We start from the raw sequence: 19019 nt of genomic DNA on the forward strand, positions 1-19019 counted from the left end.
TGCTAGTACTAATGTTGAAGACTGACGTCACCAGAACGCACACATTCTTCTGTACAGTAAATAAAATAACAGTAGGTTTCTTTAATGCTTACCCCTCTTCCTTATACAGTACGTAGCGTCTTCTTTTAAACACCCTGGAGCTCGATCACTGTAGAAATACAGGGACATTATCTGGCAGAGTGGCAGTAGTTCTGATCCTTGGCTTGTACGCAGAACCTGTATGTATGGGATCCTTTGTTGTAAATCTGAAGTCAAGGAAATTGAACTTTTTAAGCTAAATATCGGTTTTCAAATGCAGTGAAAAAACTGTAATAGGGAAACAGCAACGTTGCGGCCTTTGTCAGGCTATCTTTATGGATAGCCTGATGAAGGCCGCATAGGCCAAAACTTTGCCGTTTCCCTATTACATTTTTTCACTGCATTTGAAGACACTGTGCAGGTTAGGGTGTTTGTTTTTCATTGTCGGGCACCTTACCCTCTCCTACGCACCTGTAGATGTGCAAAAGCCTTGCTTTTTATAAGCTAAATATCTAAAATAAATAATTTAGTCCAACGATAAGAGTGACCTACACAGTATATGTAGGCTACTGTATAATATACCAGTAAGACGCCTGAGGGCGAGAAGTGTGCACGCATCCGCCTGGGTGACAGCAGACTGCTGAGCGAGTGCTGGCGCTTTGGAATGGGGGGGGGTCAGATCAACATATCCAGCTGGGTGACAGCAGACTGCTGGGCGAGTGCTGGCGCTTTGTCATGGGGGGTCAGATCAACATATGGAATGAATTCTGTATTGTCCATATATGGAGCGTACGCGTCTTGAGTGTACAGGGTTTGATGAGGTCAGATCAACATATGGAATGTCAGAACAGGTGAGCTCCATATATGGAGATCAGCGGGGGCAGTGTCTTGAGTGTACAGGGTTTGATGAGGGCCTGGGTAGGGCCGGGCCTGTTGAGAATAGTTTTTGCGGCCTGCCAGGTACGGCTGCACTATTAACTTTGGGGCAGGCCCGTGACTGGGGTGTGACTGACGGGAAATGCACGATTTCATAGTGGGCGCGTTCGGAAATACCACACCGGAGCGCACTCGCCTATTAGTTTGCATTGCGCAGTGGGCTCAGTGCGCTATTTCCGAACGCGCCCAGTAACTTTCATAATAACCTTTTCGTAATCATCTAATTAGGCAAATAAAGGAAAAGCAGCCCCCTCTTTTCCTTTGAATTTGCATGAGTCAACAGTCAGACACACACCATCATCCAACAAACTATCAAATAATAACCTCCAGTGAGTGTTTGCGTGTAAATATTGATATGTACTCTATTCCATGACTGAAACAGGAGAGGTTGTGTTACAATTGTCACCAAGTGCAAAATTGTTTAGCGACATAATTTATTAACAAAAATAGTATATAATAAAATAAAGCAGGGGTCTTCTACAGGGGGTCCTCAGGGGGGGGGGCACCTTAGGGGGTATCTTAGAGATACCGTTTTTTCTTTTTACATTAACCACAACCCTATAGCATCCCATTAGTTGAAAATAGCAGATGATGAACTACTACAAGCTCACATCTCGTGGTGCGGAGTTGTGAGCTTGTAGATCAGCTATTTTCGACAAAGAGGTTCGGTGTAGGGGGGGGGGGTTCAAATGGTTAATGAAAAACATGAATTGAGACAACACTGATGATAGTGCTGTCAAACAAGTCTATGAAGCCATTAATGAAATCTATGAAAATAGTTCAATCTGCAAAATAAACAGAATTCTATGCAAGAAAGTGGGGGTCCTTGCATAATCTCTCTCTCAGCTAAGGGGGACCTTCTGGCATAGAGGACAAAACATACACAGCCTGGGAATGAGAGGGAAATTAATCATTATAATTAACAATGAATACGATTACTTACTGCAAGGGAACATGTTTGCATTTAGGATTTTTAGCAAAAGGATAACATTACAAAACAACATGCGTAAAGAATTGTACAGAAGTTGTAACCTTTTAACTCATGAGGTGACGTCTATCACATTCTGATAAAGCAGTCTAAAGAACCGAGCTGATGTTAAAAGGGCATTTCCCCACAATACATGTATTTCTTACGATTTATTTCTGCACACGCCTATGAGAGTACAGTAAGTGTCTTGAGCTGCATCTCGATCATAATGTAAAAAGAGAATGAACAGATATTCTGGCCTAAAGCCTCACATGTGTAATACTGTTGGGCCCATATACTGTATACAGGTTTCAAAAGGATGTTACAGTAGAGAGATTAGATCAGAGCATTACAACCAAATATCAGTTCAGATGAATTGTGTGTGAAAATGCCCCCTTGATATTTCATTTTCAAACATGTTTGATTGAAATTTAAATATCCCTTTAAGGAGTAATTAACCCCCCCCCCCCCCCCCCCCCCCTGAATTCATTCAAGATTATTTTATTTTTGTCACATTCATGTGCCAATAATTTCATGACTGGGTTATCGGTCAATAGGAGACTCAGTAATTGACATTGTGAAACAACTGCATCTCCTAGAACAGATGACCTATTCTTTAAGACTGCAAAAAGAGCTGGGTGGAAGAAGATGGGAGAAATGGATAGAGTATTTAGCTGGGGGGCGGATATGGAGTGAATATGGGCTGTGTCTCTCCTGTTGTCAATGAATGTAAGGATTCCAAAATTCTGTAATATGTATCGTTGTTGCTTGTTATTCTGGGTTTTTTCTGTTGATGTTTTTGTTTTATTGTATGCCTTGTGTATGTCTTGTATGTCTCGTCTTGCATATTCAAAAAAATCACACCCGTGTGAACTGAGTGGTGCAAGGTCTTATATAGCCTGATCAGCTGTGGTCTGACGTAATGTCAGTGACCATAGTAACCATGCTCATTCTTTTGGGCCCCACGTACAGGTACACACAAACACGGATACAAACAAAGCTGGTTGTTGGAGTGGTTTGCACCACTCAAAAAAAAAAAGAAAAGGAAAAAAAAGAAATAGGAGACTCAGTAGGAGACGTTTTCAGTCTTCCACTGGTCATCAAGTCATTGGCTTAGGAATGCAACAAAAACAAAATAGTCTCCATGAATTCAAGGCTTCACAGGGTGTGTGATTGATAGACAATAGGTCATTCTTTGGGTGAACTACTCCCTGTGAGCTCTACAACCCACTGATATTTATAGTTCATAACACATTCATCCAACAGTTGTTTTTCAGTAAAATGAGGCAGCCTATACACATTCGGAAACGTTGTTTGAAATCTCTTTTTTTTGGGTCGCAACCCAAGATGGTCCTTGATGGCAGTACAGTTTTGGCAGTGAACAAACTGTGGCAGAGTCTGCTTCAGATGACACCCTCTTTACCTATACCAGTGCTTCTCACATGATTTTGTTTGGGGAGGGAGGGTCCCCAGATTCAGAGGGTGTCATCTGAAGCAGCAGCAATGACAGACAACGGTGAAAAACAGTGATCAAGGGTCAATATAAAACAATCGTTTTGAACATCATGGCCACCACACCGGAATGCTTGACACTTGACAGAGTGGCGGCCACCACACCGGAATGCTTGACAAAATGGCCACCACACACAGGAATGTTCGACAGAGTACAGCGTGTAAAAGTGAGTGACCAAGACTATCAGGTACTTGATAGGTACTGCTCTGCCCTGGGGCCTGTTTCACGAAACCTAGATTGGGGATTAAACTGGGATTTAGCAGCTATCCTGACTTAATTTATCCAGGGTAAGAGATGAATCGGTTTCATGAATGCTGAGTTCTCTCACCAGATTAATTTAGTTAACCTGGATATGTTTAGGCAAAATCGATGCTCTGGTCTGTGGTTCCACGATTGGTTATGGTCAAGGAATCTACAATCGACCCTTCCTTTTAATTTGTCGTGAACACGCATTTATCTAGGCTTTATGATCCTGGCTCGACAAATTCACTTCTTCTCAGCCTTGCTTGGCTTTAGTGGAACAGAATAAACCAGGCTGTACGGAGCAGGCTTTATCAAACCTGGATTATTACATTTTGCTTTTGTGAAACGGGCCCCTGGTGGCTTTAGATTATTCAAGTAAACAACCGTATGTTTTGACATAGCTCCACATCTCAAGTGGACCTGGCATGACTTATACTTCATTGCATGCAGTTATGCATGCCAGGGTCGTGCGGCGACAATAGCCAATCTACACAAGCGCGCGTGTTGCAGAACTAGTCGATGGCCTATTTTAATCTGCGCAAGAACGACTAAATCAGGCTTAATGCAGGCAAAACATTGCGATGGAAGAACTTATGGCAATGGATGGTCATGTCAGGTCCTGTGCTTCAACAATGCACCTTATAGGTTACGAGCAACGGAAATATGCAACACAACTTTCTGTGTTTCTTCCAGCTTTTAAGTGATAACGTCTCTACTCTACTGATCATTTCAACAGTGTTATCAGGGCTCAATATGAGAGCATAATAATGTACATAAACTTAAGACAATTTAGCAACTCCTGAAATGCATCTGCCCTACAAAGCCAAAGAGCAGTAACTGTGGCAGTAGTGAAAACAATGGCCTCGATGTCCATCTCCTGTTCCGTCAACGGTACAGTACTACTGGCACTAGGGGTGGATGATATGGAAAAATATAATACCACAATAATGTTTCAAGCAGTGTCACGATACACAATATTATTTTTCATGTGGTTTTCGTGGTTATTTTTCAAGTCACTTAACAGTACAATCACCTACACGGTAACAAAACTTAAAAGAAAAAGGAGTAAACGACGATTTAGACCAAAATACTTAATTATTTTTGGCGAGCGAAACAATCGTATAAATTAAGGTATAGAACTGCAAATCATGGAATGTGCATTCACTGTATCACGATATCTCAGTCTCAGAAAAGGCATATCGTGGAGACATTGTATCGTCTTGGCGATATTCATCTCCATAATCGCCCACCCCTAACTGGCACAGAGTTGTAGACATAATTGTAACTTGTCCATTGGCCTATGTACAGAATTTGTTTCATTCTGAGTTACAGTACATTGTGGTACTCACTGGACTTAACGTATGATTCCCAGTAATATCATTTTCCATTATTCAGGGGTCACATTTGTGAATATAAACGGAAATAAATAAGTAATGAGTGGACTTGTCTCTGACCAGTCGAAAAATCACAAGCTCTACACAGATCATGGTAGTTACTGCCGTTTGTTTTTGTAAGGCAGCCGTTTCCATGGGAACTGTTGGAATGTGTAGTTGGTTTGGCTAGTCTATGGGCTTGATTACCTTTGTCAGTGTGTTGACTTGAAACTATGGGAAATGTGTGACAATACTTGTGTTCCACGTTCATTTTGTTCTTTCACTCACTGAGGAAAGCGCTGCAATGACTCTGTGAGGTAGCCAAAAACCTGTTTGACCTCCGAGTTTAAAAGCCTTTGTATGAAAACTGGACTTGGAAAACCGGAAATTGGCGTTTAAATAATTTCACAATTGTGCATTTGCTCAAATCTACAAAAGGTAGAATGAATAAAAGGTATACGGTGTACATCCCCCCCAGGCATTTACCACTTGAAATAACATTCACTGAGCTTAAGCATCGCTCCAACGCCTCTCTCAATATTTGAAACTTTACAACGAAATATCTCCATTGGCCATTGTAACTTCGGTTTTTATAGAACCATTGACCCAATGGCTACATCTCTCATCAATGATGGCATGAATTAAACCCTTTCCCGATCCCGACAGGAAAAAACACCACAACTGTGTTGACATTTGCGACCGGGTACAGGTCGAGCGACAAGATGGCACAATGAAGGCTGTTGAACTGAAGACTTTGCGGTGTCCCTTCCCGAACGTCACCCAAACCATCCGGGCCACGTCGCCATACCTACAGTGTACGACGTCGTTCAGTCTCTCTTCTCCCGGAGTTCCTCTCTCGTCTCCGCCTCGTCCCCGTCCTTAGCACCTGCTCTCTTGCCTTCCCTCCTGGCTCCCTTCAGCAGCCGGCCGAGCACGATGCAGGCCACAGCGACCACGTGCATCACGAAGTAGATGGAGGTCCAGTAGCTGACGGTGTCGTCGGCTCTCAGCAAAACGAAGCCCATGCACATGTAGTCGTAGGCCCTCATCTTCAGGAACCAGTGGACCCAGTCGAAGGCGCTCTGGCCCCGCGGCCCCAGCCGGGCCCTGACGGACGCCTCCATGGCCGACTCGGCGGCGATGCAGAGCGGGATGGTGAGGAAGGAGAGGTAGTAGCCCACGTGCAGGCCATGCCAGTAGGCGCTGATCAGCATGGTCCAGCCAGCTCTGGATATGGTAGAGGAGGGAGGGAGGGAGTGAGGACGTTAAAAGGTACTGTACACCTACACAGGTGTTACTTTGCAGTTATTATGGCTGATATAGGGCGGTATTTCCCGGTAGGGTATAGAATGTCTATGGATATTTACACTATATAAAATAAAGTGTCCAGAACGTTAGCTATGTCCGTCCGGCGTCTAGTAGTCTATAAGTAAGTAGGTCGGAGAGGCTTATTGTCGGTATCGGCCCAGAACGTGGAAGTCTATCCCCGTTACAATGCTCTGGTCTGGGGGGGGGGAAGTCTACACAATTACAGAATGTAGAAGAATTGTTATATTGTTATCAATGTTTGCCCGTTATCTCTCCTATGGTACCAACATCAATACAGCATGGAAATGTGGACATATTTATATATTTATTTTATATTTTTTATGGAGGGACAGACAGTAGGCTGACACGAAACGGGGAGAGAGATGGGGGGGGGTGACATGCAGTAAAGGCCCGCGGCACACTGCCAGACTGGATTACCAGCCAAGGTGCCTGGACCGCTGAGCCACGGCCCAGGCCATGAATTGCATTTTTATAGTGCTTTTCCAAGTGCTCAAAGCGCTTTACAATGGTTCATTCATTCATACATTGGGAGGTGAAGTGGCAAACAGTCGACGCCAGCGTCCTCACTCCCCACATTCACACACCAATGGTGGCCAGCTAGCACCGACCGACTCATTGGGGGCAATGTAGGGTTCAGTGTCTTGTGGACAGGAGGAGCCGGGATTCGAACCGCCGACCCAGGGATCATTGGACGACCTGCTCTACCTCCTGAGCCACAGCCGCAAATGGTGGTCCGTGGCTCAAATGCAGAATAAATAATGGGCCTTGAATTTGATATAAAAAGGGTTGAAACCCACTGCTCTAGACCCCTGGGAGATGGATTGCTGAGGTGGAGTGCCACACCTTCCATCAGCTCCCAGTACTCACGGGCCACGACATGACTTGCAGCACCAAAGCCGTTGCCACTCATACGCAGAGTTGGCAACCTGTGGGCATTTAGAACTAAATAATGTATTTCTAAAATAGTCAATAACAATATCATAAGTGTCCTGTTCTTCCAAAAATAAAGATAATGAATATATTTTTTGAGTGGTGCACTCCCTTACGGAGCTATGTGTGTGGCTGGGTGGGTGGCTGGCTGGGTGCCTGAGTGGGTATGAGCACGAAAACAGCATGGTTGTTTTTCACCACCTGTGAGCAACCTAACACACACACAAACGCACACGCACATATTAACTGTATATATGATGATTTTGGGTGTGCCAGTACAGCACAGTGACAGTACAGTACAGTAGAGGGTACAGTAGAGGGACCCCCACACGGTCATTTCTCAACCGTTTCGGACGTGGGGCGGCTCGCCGGAATTGGCCCGGCACCCTGGCGCGTTCTTGGGGGTCTGGATGTTCCGGGGACCCCCCGGGAACTCCCCGGGGAACCCCACATGGTAACTCTCTCATTTCTCTACCGTTTCGGACGTGGGGCGGCTCGCCGGAACCGGGCCGGCACCCTGGCCGTGGTCCTGTGGGTCTGGAATTTCCGGGGACCCCCGGGGACCCCAACAAGGAGTTGCACCACTCACTTCACACTGATGTGATACGAAAATAGCCGATCTGCAAGCTCCCAATGCATCACTCACGATGCAATGCCTGTGAGCTTATAGATCAATATAATATAATAATCAACGAAATAATGTTTCGTCGATTATATATAATTTTTAAATGTATTATAATTCTTTCATGTCAATTTGTTGATGTATAAAAGAACACGCACCTCGATTATTCGATTACTTGAAAAAAGGAATCGATGGAAAATAATCCATCGCTGCAGCCCTACAGCAGACATGTTGACAGGTACACGCAGCTGAAGCCAATGACGGTAATCCAGGGAGTGCATCATTTAGATTCACGACTGGCCTTTTAAAAAAACAGCATTTTAAAGATGGATTCCTCCTCCTAGCCACCACTGACCTGAGAGTGTAGGACTTGAAGGGAGCGTTGGGGTAGATGTAGTGATGCAGCCACCACTGCACCGTCATGTTCCAGTAGCGCAATCCATGTCGCACCTTCACACAGAAGTCTGTGTTGTAGCAGTCTATGTTCTGGATGGTTCTGAAGTCGTACACCACTGCAGTGCTGGGATCAGGGCTGCATGGGCCGATGGACACAACAAGGTTTTTTAGCAACACATACAGTACATTTTCAACTGATAAAGAAAGACCATTGGTTCTCAAAACTTTCATTTCAAGGACCCCCATAACTGAGTGTACAAATGGAACCAAATGGACCCTTGTAATGTTATTCAATACGTGACATTATTCGTGACTCTATGGTGACTTTAGGTCAGGTGTTTACAAAGAAAACACTTTTCACCTGCCCAGGGCTAACGACGGGCTAGCCTGAGGCATTCACTTCTAGTCATTTTTACTAGTTGACTAGTTGCCTAGTTGTTTAACTACCTATTTTTTAATAAATATTTGTACATTGAAAAACTGTGTACATGGTGACTATAACTATAATCTACCTGATCTTGAGGCCTACACAATCGGGAAAAAATAAAAAAAATTCTTATCAACTAGTCAACTAGTACCAGCAAGGTCGACTAGTGGATTTACTAGTCGACTAGTAAACTAGTCGACTAGTTGCTTAATGCCCTGTCGGGACCAGACCAAACATGTCCGGGCTGGTGATCGACGAAAATGCGAGGACTTTTTTTCCCCACCACTGCCCAAAAGGCGCATCCATTGTCAGTCACTAAATAAAGATTGAAAACATGTACCTGTATTTCACGGTGGGTCCTCCTCCAGGTTTGGACATGGCTCCCTCTGGGTAGCAGCCCAACCCTGCACTGATACAGCCAGCCTCTGCACCACACCACGCCGCATAGAAACGCATCCGAAACACAAAGAACACTGCTACCATGTAGAACAACCTGGAGAGAGAGAGAGAGAGAGAGAGAGAGAGAATTTTAGGATGTTAATCTGTATAATTGATCAGTGTTTTTTTTTTATGTAGACCTAACCAAAAAAATATCCAGATAACAACTTTTGCAACCCCCCCCCATTGCAAGTTGCAAATGGGGTCTGTGAGCTTGTAGATCCAATTTCCATCTTTAAAATATATATACAATTATTAAATAATGTCCTAATTTGGCCATAGTATATTATTTATTTCATTTGTCTTATCTGCCCTGTGCAACTTTTGTTCACAAAGCCTGTTTATAATTATATGTTCCAAATGGTGCAATGCCCAAAGTAAACCACAACTGAACTCAACTAAAACATCATGCATGATCGAGACAGCTTCCCGACACACCTTGCATCACACTCAGTGTCACAATACCTGAAGAAGAAGTGGCGTTCCAGGAAGTCCTCTGCGCGTACGTACGCCAGGGGAAAGACAGAGTTGACGGCCAGGAACAGAGCCCCGTACAGTGGCACCAGCTTCAGCCTCTGCAGACATGGGCTCCAGCCCGGCAGGCTGAGAGGACTGGGCTGCCTCAGCCAGTCCATATAGGTCTGGAAACGGAAGAACGGGCCTTCGGGGAAACCGAGGGAGGAGACGAGGGCATGCCGGATGCCATAGTAGAGATAAAAGGAGTAATAAGATTAAAAAGGAAATAAAGACAAATTAATAAGAGACAATGAATGTGAACAGAATAAAGGGAGGAACGGCTCAGTAGGAGGAAGGGTGAAGGTGGATGGATGAAGGGTGGAATCATTAAATAAAGACATGGGGAGTTACATGAAAACACTGGAACACATTTGAAAGAGTGAAAACGTATATATGGACTCACACAAGATTGAACAAGTGGCAGAAGGCGAGACAAAGAGAGACGAGAGTTAAAATGGATGCAAACGTAAAGATCACATTGAACAATACAAATGACTGTTGGCACAAACACAAACAACATGGCTCAAGTTTCAAACATCAAACGTATAAACAGAAAGAAGCTCCAGTCCCAAAACATGTAGAAGAGGCGATTATTTCTTGTACAAAAACTGCCTCGAGAAAGACAGCTTTACAAACTGAATAGAGATCTGTAACACTTATTATTATTTTACCATCTGATGTTCCCCAGAGCAGACTTACCTGTCATTATGCCGACATAGCAGTAGCTATAGGACAGAATGTCGTAGAGGGAGGGTTCCTGAGAAAGGCCCCCGATCACGGGAGACTTGGAAAATGAGCTCACTTCGTTCTTCTTCTCCAGGTGGAAACTATGGATCTCATTGGCCAGGCTCACCATCTGGTTTGAAAACATTAAAAAAAAAAGAAAACTTGATTCAATACAAAATTGAGTTTTAGGACATTTCTGTTTTATTGACAGGTCATGCTACAGGTCATGGGGCTGGACAATATATCCATAAACATCACATGACTACTGTATACAAAAAGAAAGACATGGAGGCCCTGTAAGATGCTGTTTGCCACTGTCTTTCTAGCGAATCTAGTTGAAATTAAAAAAAGAAAATTACACTTTTTCATGACAGGCTCTTGGCCATTTCAACTTTTTTGATGGAGCACTGACCGTAGCTGAGCACCCAGCCACCCACACACACAGGAAGTGCTCTAGATTTCAACCTAAAACACTTAGTATTTCTGACCCCTTTAAGAACAAACAAAAAACATAAAGTACAATAAAATGGCAGAGGATGTGGAGGGAGGCATGCGGTGGATATTCTGTTGGATGAAGAAGAGTAGGTATACAGCACATGGGATAAATAAGGTCAGTGGGACTTGGTAGCGGCCTGCCCTGCACCTGCAAGCTGAGCAGAGTTTTGGGTACCTTGAGCGTGAGGAGCAGCTGGATGGCATTGGCAAACGGTGTTGGCGGAGGCAGACCAAACCATGTGACCAGTCTGAAGAAGAGGAGATAGAGGAAGGTCCATGCCAGGGAGATAGTAGGTGCACTCCTGGTTGACATACAAAGTCATAGAACATTGTTTTGTAAAGTTCAGTAGAGAAGATTAACAGACCGGTGAAACGCTATATTTAAATTAACTGGCTCTTCCATGGCTCTATACTAGATCCACTCCTTTTTTTCCCTCTACACCAAATCCCTTTGCTGAAAACAGCTGAACTGTTGAGTTTTGAGTTTGTAGATTTGCCATTGTTGCCAAATATTCACCCACAGAAAAGGGACGCCAGGGTTAAAATACAGTGAGAGAAATACACAGGAAGACAAAAGATTGCAAGTATGTTTTATTGCGGGGCAAATGCCAAAAAGGGATTTGCACCATAAACTAAATCAATACGACCCAAAATATACTAAACATACTGTAAGTACATGAAGGCCGATGCTGTTATACCGTTCTAAAATGTGTCACCTGAAATGCAAGTTAAATGAATTACTGGCTGCCAGAATTGTTTTATTGTAAACAAGCTCAGCTACTTCCCTGGGTGTAAAATAAATAAATAACTCATAAACAAAAAAGTTAACAAAACAAGATTGCTCAGTGCCTTGCTATTTTTGATCAGATGTTTAATATGCATTTAAATATCCACCGCTTTGTAGCTTGTGATAGTGACTCTACTCTACCCACCAGCCCTGCCGTTGTAGTACAAAAACAATGCTTGCAAAAGTTGTGCTTCCGTCTCTCACTGTCAATTTATAATTTGAGGAAACCCTGACATAGTATCTGCTTATTATAACACAGAAAGTGCAGTCATGATTTTGAAAACAAACAGCAGGGGGCGATGTGAACCCCTTCTCTCCCTGTACCAGGCAACAGCATGATGTACCTTCGCCTATATCTCACTCAAGACTTCTGCTCTTCTGCTTTATATTTCACAACATAGCAGTTTTGAAATGCAACTCTGTGGGTTCATCACTAATGTACAGTACAACCTGGACATGCGGACGGGCACTGTCAAATATGTAAACTATTCTACGAAGACGTTCGACTCTGGCCTCGCTCTCTCTCACCTCCAACTGGTTTTGACGATGATCCATGTTCCAATCACTGTCACCAGAGAGTGCAGAGTGTGGATCTGACAGGTTGCTATGGCAACAGACAGACCTAAGAGCAACGATGCCCCTTGCTTCACAGGAGGACCTAGAAAGAGAATAGTCAAAGCAAAGCGAATGCAACATGGTTAATACGATGTATGTTCTGAAGCAAAGCATATTGAGGACTTGATGCTTGATTGAAGGTCTGATACAGGCAGAGGCACCTCAGTGGCTTTTGCTGGGCGTTCTCAGACACATGGGGACCAGTGTTGATTTTGACAGCAAATTTTGATTTAGTTCAGTCATAGTCTTTTATATAAAATGTAATTTAGTTTTAATCATATTTTTTAGTCACCTGAAATCAGGGATGCACGATTAATCGGTAGCATAATCGGAATAGGCCATATCGGCCATAAAAATGCCATATCGGTATCGGAACGGTCTCAAAATAATACTGATTATTTAATCGGTTTTCACCAGCTTAAACATTTTAAAGGAAAAATGTAAAAAAACATCAATGAGTTCAATATAAATCAAAAGTGTCTAGTACGTCTAGTCTACAACAAACGCCAAATCATCTGTAATCTTAAGTAAAAATAAACTTTTCTTTTTCTACATTTAATTTGTGTACTCATCTCATTCAGTAGTCATTCAGTTGTGCAAACAGACACTTGGAAAAGGCCATTTATTGATTGATTTAATATTTTATTAACATGCTTTGGGCCAAGTTTTAGGCTTGTTTTTATTGTGGTCTTTTGTATAATATCGGAATCGGTCAGAATCGGTATCGGCAGATATGACCCTGCAAATAATCGGAGATCGGATATCGGTCATAATTTCATAATCGTGCACCCCTATCTGAAATGTTTTAGTGTTGGGTTAGGGTTAGGGTATTTTGGCAGGCCATGATGAAGTCGTAATGCCTGATTTTACACTTAGTTGAATGCTGAAAATAGCCCAAGCTACAAGCTCATCATGACGCGTTGCGCTGCGACGCATTGTGAGCTTGTAGATCTGCTATTTTCAGAGGGTAACACCCGAGCACAACCAAACAAAAAATACCATGTCTTAGTTCTACTGGATCTCTTCTCCATATAGTCCCATTTTAATCTAGTATTTAATTTGAAATTGTCAATATATTTAGTCAGTGAAAAAAGCTATTTTTTTGGCGACAAAATCAACACTGATGGGGACACAGGTAGATGGGTACAAACATGGTCAACTTTTACTGAAGAGAATTAAGACAAGATCGTACAAGCCAGAGCAGGTTGCTTGCATTGCTGGCATGATGGCAGAGCATTTGGGGATGGCTGATTTGCCCTGTACACAGATTGATGCACAGCAGATATGCAGCAACACCCAGACCAAAACCCAATTAGTTTGAGGCCAGTTGTGAGTTGTGACTGCTTAAATCAGCCACCACCCACACACATCAATGCATGTTACAGAAAAACAAAACAACATTTTCTCCCCATTAGATAAACTTGATCTCTTAATTCACAAAAGCATGATGTTTTGGCCCAGTTTTAATCTAAATCTAACAAAGCCCTTTGAATAATCTGATAAAAGCCATCTGGGCACAAGCATCATATTTTTTGTGAATAAAGCGATACTTTAATGGAGCCATAGTGTCATGCACTGTACTGTTCACTCTCAGACAAAACTGCTATAGCCACTATTGCTCCCACCATATAATAATTAATATACAGACAACCGATCTAAAGCCTATGTGGCTTTATCTGTATATTCTTTCTTATATACAGCTACAGACCACAACATAACTACTAAATAGCTCACTAGCAGAATATTTAAACACCTTAAAATTGTTTGGTGAGGCATTTTTGCTGAAAGCAAGAGAGAGTACTAGTAGAGAGAAATACTGTATTGTGTAGTACCGGTATGTCAACTAGCAGGTGAGTTTAAGTTTATGCATAAACCCAAGTGACAGGCAGATACATAGATACATACAACTCTGTCTCTAGCTTGCCACCACTGCTGGTCTGCACCTTAAGAATTGATCCAAATCCATATGGACCAGAGCTACTGCAATCTAACAGATTTGCTGAATGCCATTGTCTTCATTTAAGAAGAGTTTAGTCCACAATATACTCACTGAGATAACGGAATAGGAATCCAACGGGGATGGTTGCAGCGAGGACGGCCAGATACACCAGCTCATCAGGAGACATTCTCCCTGCTAGCAAATCAACACATACATGATTTTAACCAGTGATCAGATCGGATCACCGACTTCGAAAATAGCCGATGTACGATTCATTGGCTATCTGCCATTTAATTGAGGACTGAATATATATATATACACACACACACACACGTTTGAATTTCCTAGGACGTATGGTACCGGTATGTGTATTAGATTAGAATGAAGCCTGCATTTTGAACGACTTCTTGACAGCCCAGAGTCCGACTAGAGGAACTAGCTACCACACATTTGAGTCGGATTCAGTTAGTTAATGGCATGCAAATGGGAATTAAACACTCAGTTTAGCCAGTTGTAGTGTTATACAATCAATACATAATCCTCCGACATATCCATCACTATTAAAATGCTAACTACGAGCCAGTGAAATGAGATTTGCATGCTTGACACGATAGCCTGTGCTGGCTCAGACAGAATGAAGTGTTAGCCTACTACTAAGCCTATATGAGGTCACTGCAGATTTACGTCTATGTAAGAGGGCAAACAAACATTACTTACATTTAGGAAAATTCACCAGTTTAAATACTTCCAAGCATTCGTGCAGGCTTCAAACTCGGCTATAGCAGCTCTGCTCCATCTAGCTAGCTGTTTGGTTTGAGGGCTGTCAGTGTAAGGTACTTTTATACCTTTAAAGCATGAGTGAGGATGAGGCTCAATTTAGTCGGTCTAGTCCCGAGACTCCCGACAAACTCAAATAACCACAATAGATATAAGCCCTGGGCTTTTTTTTCTTATCTTTGTATACATCTGTACCATTGTAGCTTTTTTGCAAATGTTAAGTATTAAATGCTACCAATGTACATTAAAGGCAAAAATGTCCCTATGCGCTGTGTTGCTCAATCTCAGTAACTTCCTGGTTGGAAAGCTCATGCCACAATCAGGGGCCACAATGCCTGGGGGTGAGACGGTAGTTTTTGCTGGCATGTAGGTTTACTCCTTGCTGTGTTTATTCACATGATACTTCTGTAAAGACTTTTGCATTTTGTGAAACACTTATAGATGTAATCTCCCAAAGCCAAAACCAATAAGTGACAAAGTGTAGTGATTAGTGCAAATAAAGTATTTTATTAGGAATATACCAAGTGCTCATATTTTAACCCATTTAGGCCTGAGACCGATTCTAAAAACACCTAAATCCTGACCCAAGTTTTCTGGAAAACTTATTTATATAGCATCAATTTTTACATTTTTGAATACTGTACAGAAACCCAGAATGGGTTCAGGGCCTGAGGGGGTAAAACACTAAAAGGGGTTCCTGCCCAGAATGGGTTAAAAATAATTAATTTCAGATGCTAATCCCACCCAGTCAAGTGATATTACACAGTAAACTACAACTACATTAACAGTTGGCATTGCAGACATAAAAACAGACAGATATCTGGTCAAAGCCGAAGTTTTTTATTTAGTAAAAACTGCAGGTTGAAGCATCAGAACACTTTTAGTTTAGTCCTCCTCCTCCTCGTCGGCATTTCCAGTTCCACCCTGGGCCTTCTTGGCGTTCTTGCGCTTGACACGGCCAGGGCGTCCACCACCATATGGAGACCTCAGTGAGAAGTCGATGTGCTTCTGGCTGTCCAGACGAACAACGAACGAGGGGATGTTCACCACCTGTTTGCGCACCCTGGAAGACACAGGAGGAAAGATTATTAAAAAGACTGAAATGTTGTGTAAATCAAAGTCCCAATCTGTGGTTTGACTGCATGTCAAAATATTAGGAGTATCCACTATCCACACTGTTCTTGATGATCCACAAGTGAAGTTTATTCAATACAATCCATATGGGGCTAAACATACCAAATAACTTCACTTGGGAGTTTAATTTGTTTTACTTGCACCTTCATCCAATTCATAATAGGTTAAGGTTTTAAAGGTCATGGGAGGAAAAAGCTAGCAAGAAACCAAAGATGTTTGTCCAGTTCAGTGCAAAAGTTAACAGGCCTCATTGACGAGGAATTCATGACACCACAGGAAATCTGAGGAATTCATTTAAATCATCGGCCTTTAAACCATGTTGAAACATGAAGTTCATCAATGAATACTCTACCACAAAAAGTCAGATACTGGGGCAATTATCCTCATACTTTACCTGACAGACAAAAGGCCATGGTGATAGTCTGCCACCTCCCTTGGTCTGGGCAATGTCTAGCGACAAGGTATACGGCTTTGAGACCGAATTGACCTTGCAGAAATGTTTTAATTAACCTAGGCTCCAAAGTAGCCTGGCGGCGCGTTGTTTTAATTGACCTCAGCGATAGCGCTTGGTAGACCTCTGATGAAAGACAAAGCATTTTGAAAAGTTTCTCATCAATCTAGAGTAGCGCACTGAATTGTACACTCTATACAGTGACATGTGAAGAAAAACACTCTTGATGTTAAACTTTTCTCTGCACTTACCGGATGTGCCTCTGGCGGATCAGGACGCGTGCGTGGTGGATGCTCTTGGCGAGACCCAGTTTGAAAACCTGGGTCTGGAGACGTCTCTCCATGAAGTCTTCCACTTTCAGGCCGAGGATGTAATCGAGCTTCATCTTCCCCTCATCCAGCACACCGATCCTAACCAAACGTCTCAGCAGGGCGTTACCTAATGGGCAAGGAACACAGGACCACTTGAGCCAGCATATAAGGTTGGTCAAGTTCCTCTCACCAGAGCATTTGTTGGCCTCATTCACGAGGAATTCTCGACACCACAGAGAGTCTGACAGTTGAAATATTTAATCATCGGCGAGTAACGATAGAATTAAATACAACAGTCAATACATGCATACCCTCAAACAGACGCTTGGGTTCCTTCTCATCCAAGGTGAGCAGTTCTCTGGCAGCCTTACGGATCTTGGCCAGGGTGAACTTGACTCTCCACACCTCACGCTTGTTCCTCAGACCATACTCGCCTAAAAGACAAGACAATAATGTTATGGGGCTGCAAGCAATAAGATGTTTAACCAAAACATAACAGATTGTGAAAATGGCCGATATACAAGCCCGTGGACATGTTTGTCCAGTTCAGTGCAAAAGTTAACAGGCCTCATTTACGAGGAATTCATGACACCACAGGAAATCTGAGGAATTCATTTAAATCACCGGCCTTTAAACCATGTTGAAATATGAAGTTCAATGAATACTCCGCCAAAGTCAGATACATACTGGTGCAAATATCCTCGGTGTCACATCAGATCTGCCATGTTCACTAGTTTATTCATGGCTTTTATTTAATTTTGTATTCAACATGTAATTCATGATTCTCTTAAATGCCCACAACCAAGGATTTCAAGACATTCAGAGACAGTTTGGATTAAGTAACCAGTGTAGATCAAAAGCTGCTAACGATTGTGTCTTGAGACATCAATGTGCTTAATACAATAAATGGTGTCATGTCTTACCAATGAGTTTCAACTCCTGGTCGAGACGGGACTTCTCGAATGGACGACGAGGCGTGACATAAGTCTTGCGACAAACCCAGCTCCTGGCAACGGGCATGGTGGCTTAGTTTTGCCTGCGGACACATGTTTGACATTTAAAAAAAACAATAAGACAGACACCTGCAGCCCAACATATTTTACTAAATCGGGACATAACTTGATCATGGGGAAAAAGCTAGCAAGAAACCAAAGATCGTTTGTCCAGTTCAGTGCAAAAGTTAACGGGCCTCATTGACGAGGAATTCATGACACCACAGGAAATCTGAGGAATTCATTTAAATCATCGGCCTTTAAACCATGTTGAAACATGAAGGTCAATGAATACTCCACCACAATTTATTTCAAACGGTTGATATTTTCTCACGTCAGCTCTGACCAAACAAGGTAGCTGAGCTAGCATGTAGCCATTAAATAAACAGCAGTAAGTCATTAACCAGAGTGCACAAACTAGATAAAAACAATTGTTGTCTACAAAACTTCAGTTCCCCCCCTGCTGCACAGTATGCATTTGTGTTTAAGGAACGGATGGGTCCATTGGGTTCTGATCTGTTAGCCTGTGAATGAGCCGCAGCCATAGAGTTGTAATACGGGCCCACGTGCTGACTGTCTTCACTTAGCTATGGCTAGCTTCCTAGCTAGTAGTTAAAGTGTCAATTTCCACGAACACAACAGAAGCCACATGGTTCTGTCGGAGAAATAATACGTTATATAATACTATTAAACTGTATTGGCAGTTGACTGTGGCTTGGAATTAAGACAATAAAGCACAAGAACAGCGCCGCTTCGTACCTATCTGTTTGGCTGTTGCAGGAAAGAGGAAGTTGAGGGCGGCTCCCAGTTTATTTATATGGGTTTCATGAACTACATGTCCCACAATGCAATGCATGTCTGCTAGAAACGGAAGCAACACTAGCAACAGGCTCTGTGCCGATGGTGCCGCTGCCAGCAGTACCCTCTATTGGTTGAACTGAAAACAGCAACTGACTACGAAAGCCGAAACAAACTTCAGAAATTGAAATAGGCCCAAAATAAAAGCCTGGGTACCGAGGCTAGCCCAATAGAAATGTGTTGATAATACTATGCATTTCATCTTTATGAACACTAGAGTGGTGCC

General features: G+C 42.8%; 2 protein-coding genes across 5 annotated transcripts in view; both read right to left on the reverse strand.

The window, feature by feature from the left end:
• mboat7 (membrane bound O-acyltransferase domain containing 7) overlaps positions 1–15071 on the reverse strand; it is a 184530-nt gene extending 169459 nt beyond the window's left edge. The window contains exons 1-10 of one of the 3 annotated variants that reach the window (XM_079504509.1): positions 14988–15071; positions 14382–14465; positions 12245–12374; positions 11105–11231; positions 10408–10564; positions 9658–9853; positions 9095–9247; positions 8287–8463; positions 5863–6277; positions 2439–3410 (exon numbers count right to left, since the gene is read on the reverse strand). In XM_079504509.1, coding sequence (XP_079360635.1) covers positions 5878–6277; positions 8287–8463; positions 9095–9247; positions 9658–9853; positions 10408–10564; positions 11105–11231; positions 12245–12374; positions 14382–14457 — 1416 coding nt within the window. In that variant the 5' untranslated portion in view covers positions 14458–14465; positions 14988–15071 and the 3' untranslated portion in view covers positions 2439–3410; positions 5863–5877. Of the gene's footprint in view, positions 1–2438; positions 6278–8286; positions 8464–9094; positions 9248–9657; positions 9854–10407; positions 10565–11104; positions 11232–12244; positions 12375–14381; positions 14466–14987 lie in introns of those variants that run through there. The other 2 variants (XR_013790265.1, XM_079504508.1) reach the window with 2 other exon arrangements.
• Positions 15072–15871: 800 nt separating this feature from the next.
• rps9 (ribosomal protein S9) lies at positions 15872–18724 on the reverse strand. Of its 2 annotated transcripts, XR_013790160.1 has the most exons (6): positions 18695–18724; positions 17867–17979; positions 17255–17377; positions 16884–17070; positions 16576–16758; positions 15872–16110 (listed from the first exon to the last, which is right to left on the reverse strand). XR_013790160.1 is itself a non-coding variant. In XM_079502949.1 (5 exons), exons 2-5 carry the CDS (start codon positions 17961–17963, stop codon positions 15933–15935), a joined length of 585 nt encoding a protein of 194 aa, XP_079359075.1. In that variant the 5' UTR covers positions 17964–17979; positions 18695–18720; the 3' UTR covers positions 15872–15932. The 2 variants fall into 2 exon arrangements, 1 of the variants encoding a protein (XP_079359075.1); XM_079502949.1 differs by lacking the exon at positions 16576–16758 and having other exon boundaries at positions 18695–18720.
• Between the last annotated feature and the right edge of the window lie 295 nt (positions 18725–19019).

This window comes from Electrona antarctica (assembly GCF_951216825.1).
Source record: "Electrona antarctica genome assembly, chromosome: 6".
Lineage (NCBI taxonomy): Eukaryota > Metazoa > Chordata > Actinopteri > Myctophiformes > Myctophidae > Electrona > Electrona antarctica.

Coding starts and splice junctions, on each gene's coding strand:
- rps9 (XM_079502949.1), bottom strand. CDS start 17,963: ATGCCCGTTGCCAGGAGCTGGGTTTGTCGCAAGACTTATGTCACGCCT. Junction 17,378..17,866: donor CCAGGAGTTGAAACTCATTG/GTAAGACATGAC, acceptor CTTGTCTTTTAG/GCGAGTATGGTCTGAGGAAC. Junction 17,071..17,254: donor ACCCAAGCGTCTGTTTGAGG/GTATGCATGTAT, acceptor CTTGCCCATTAG/GTAACGCCCTGCTGAGACGT.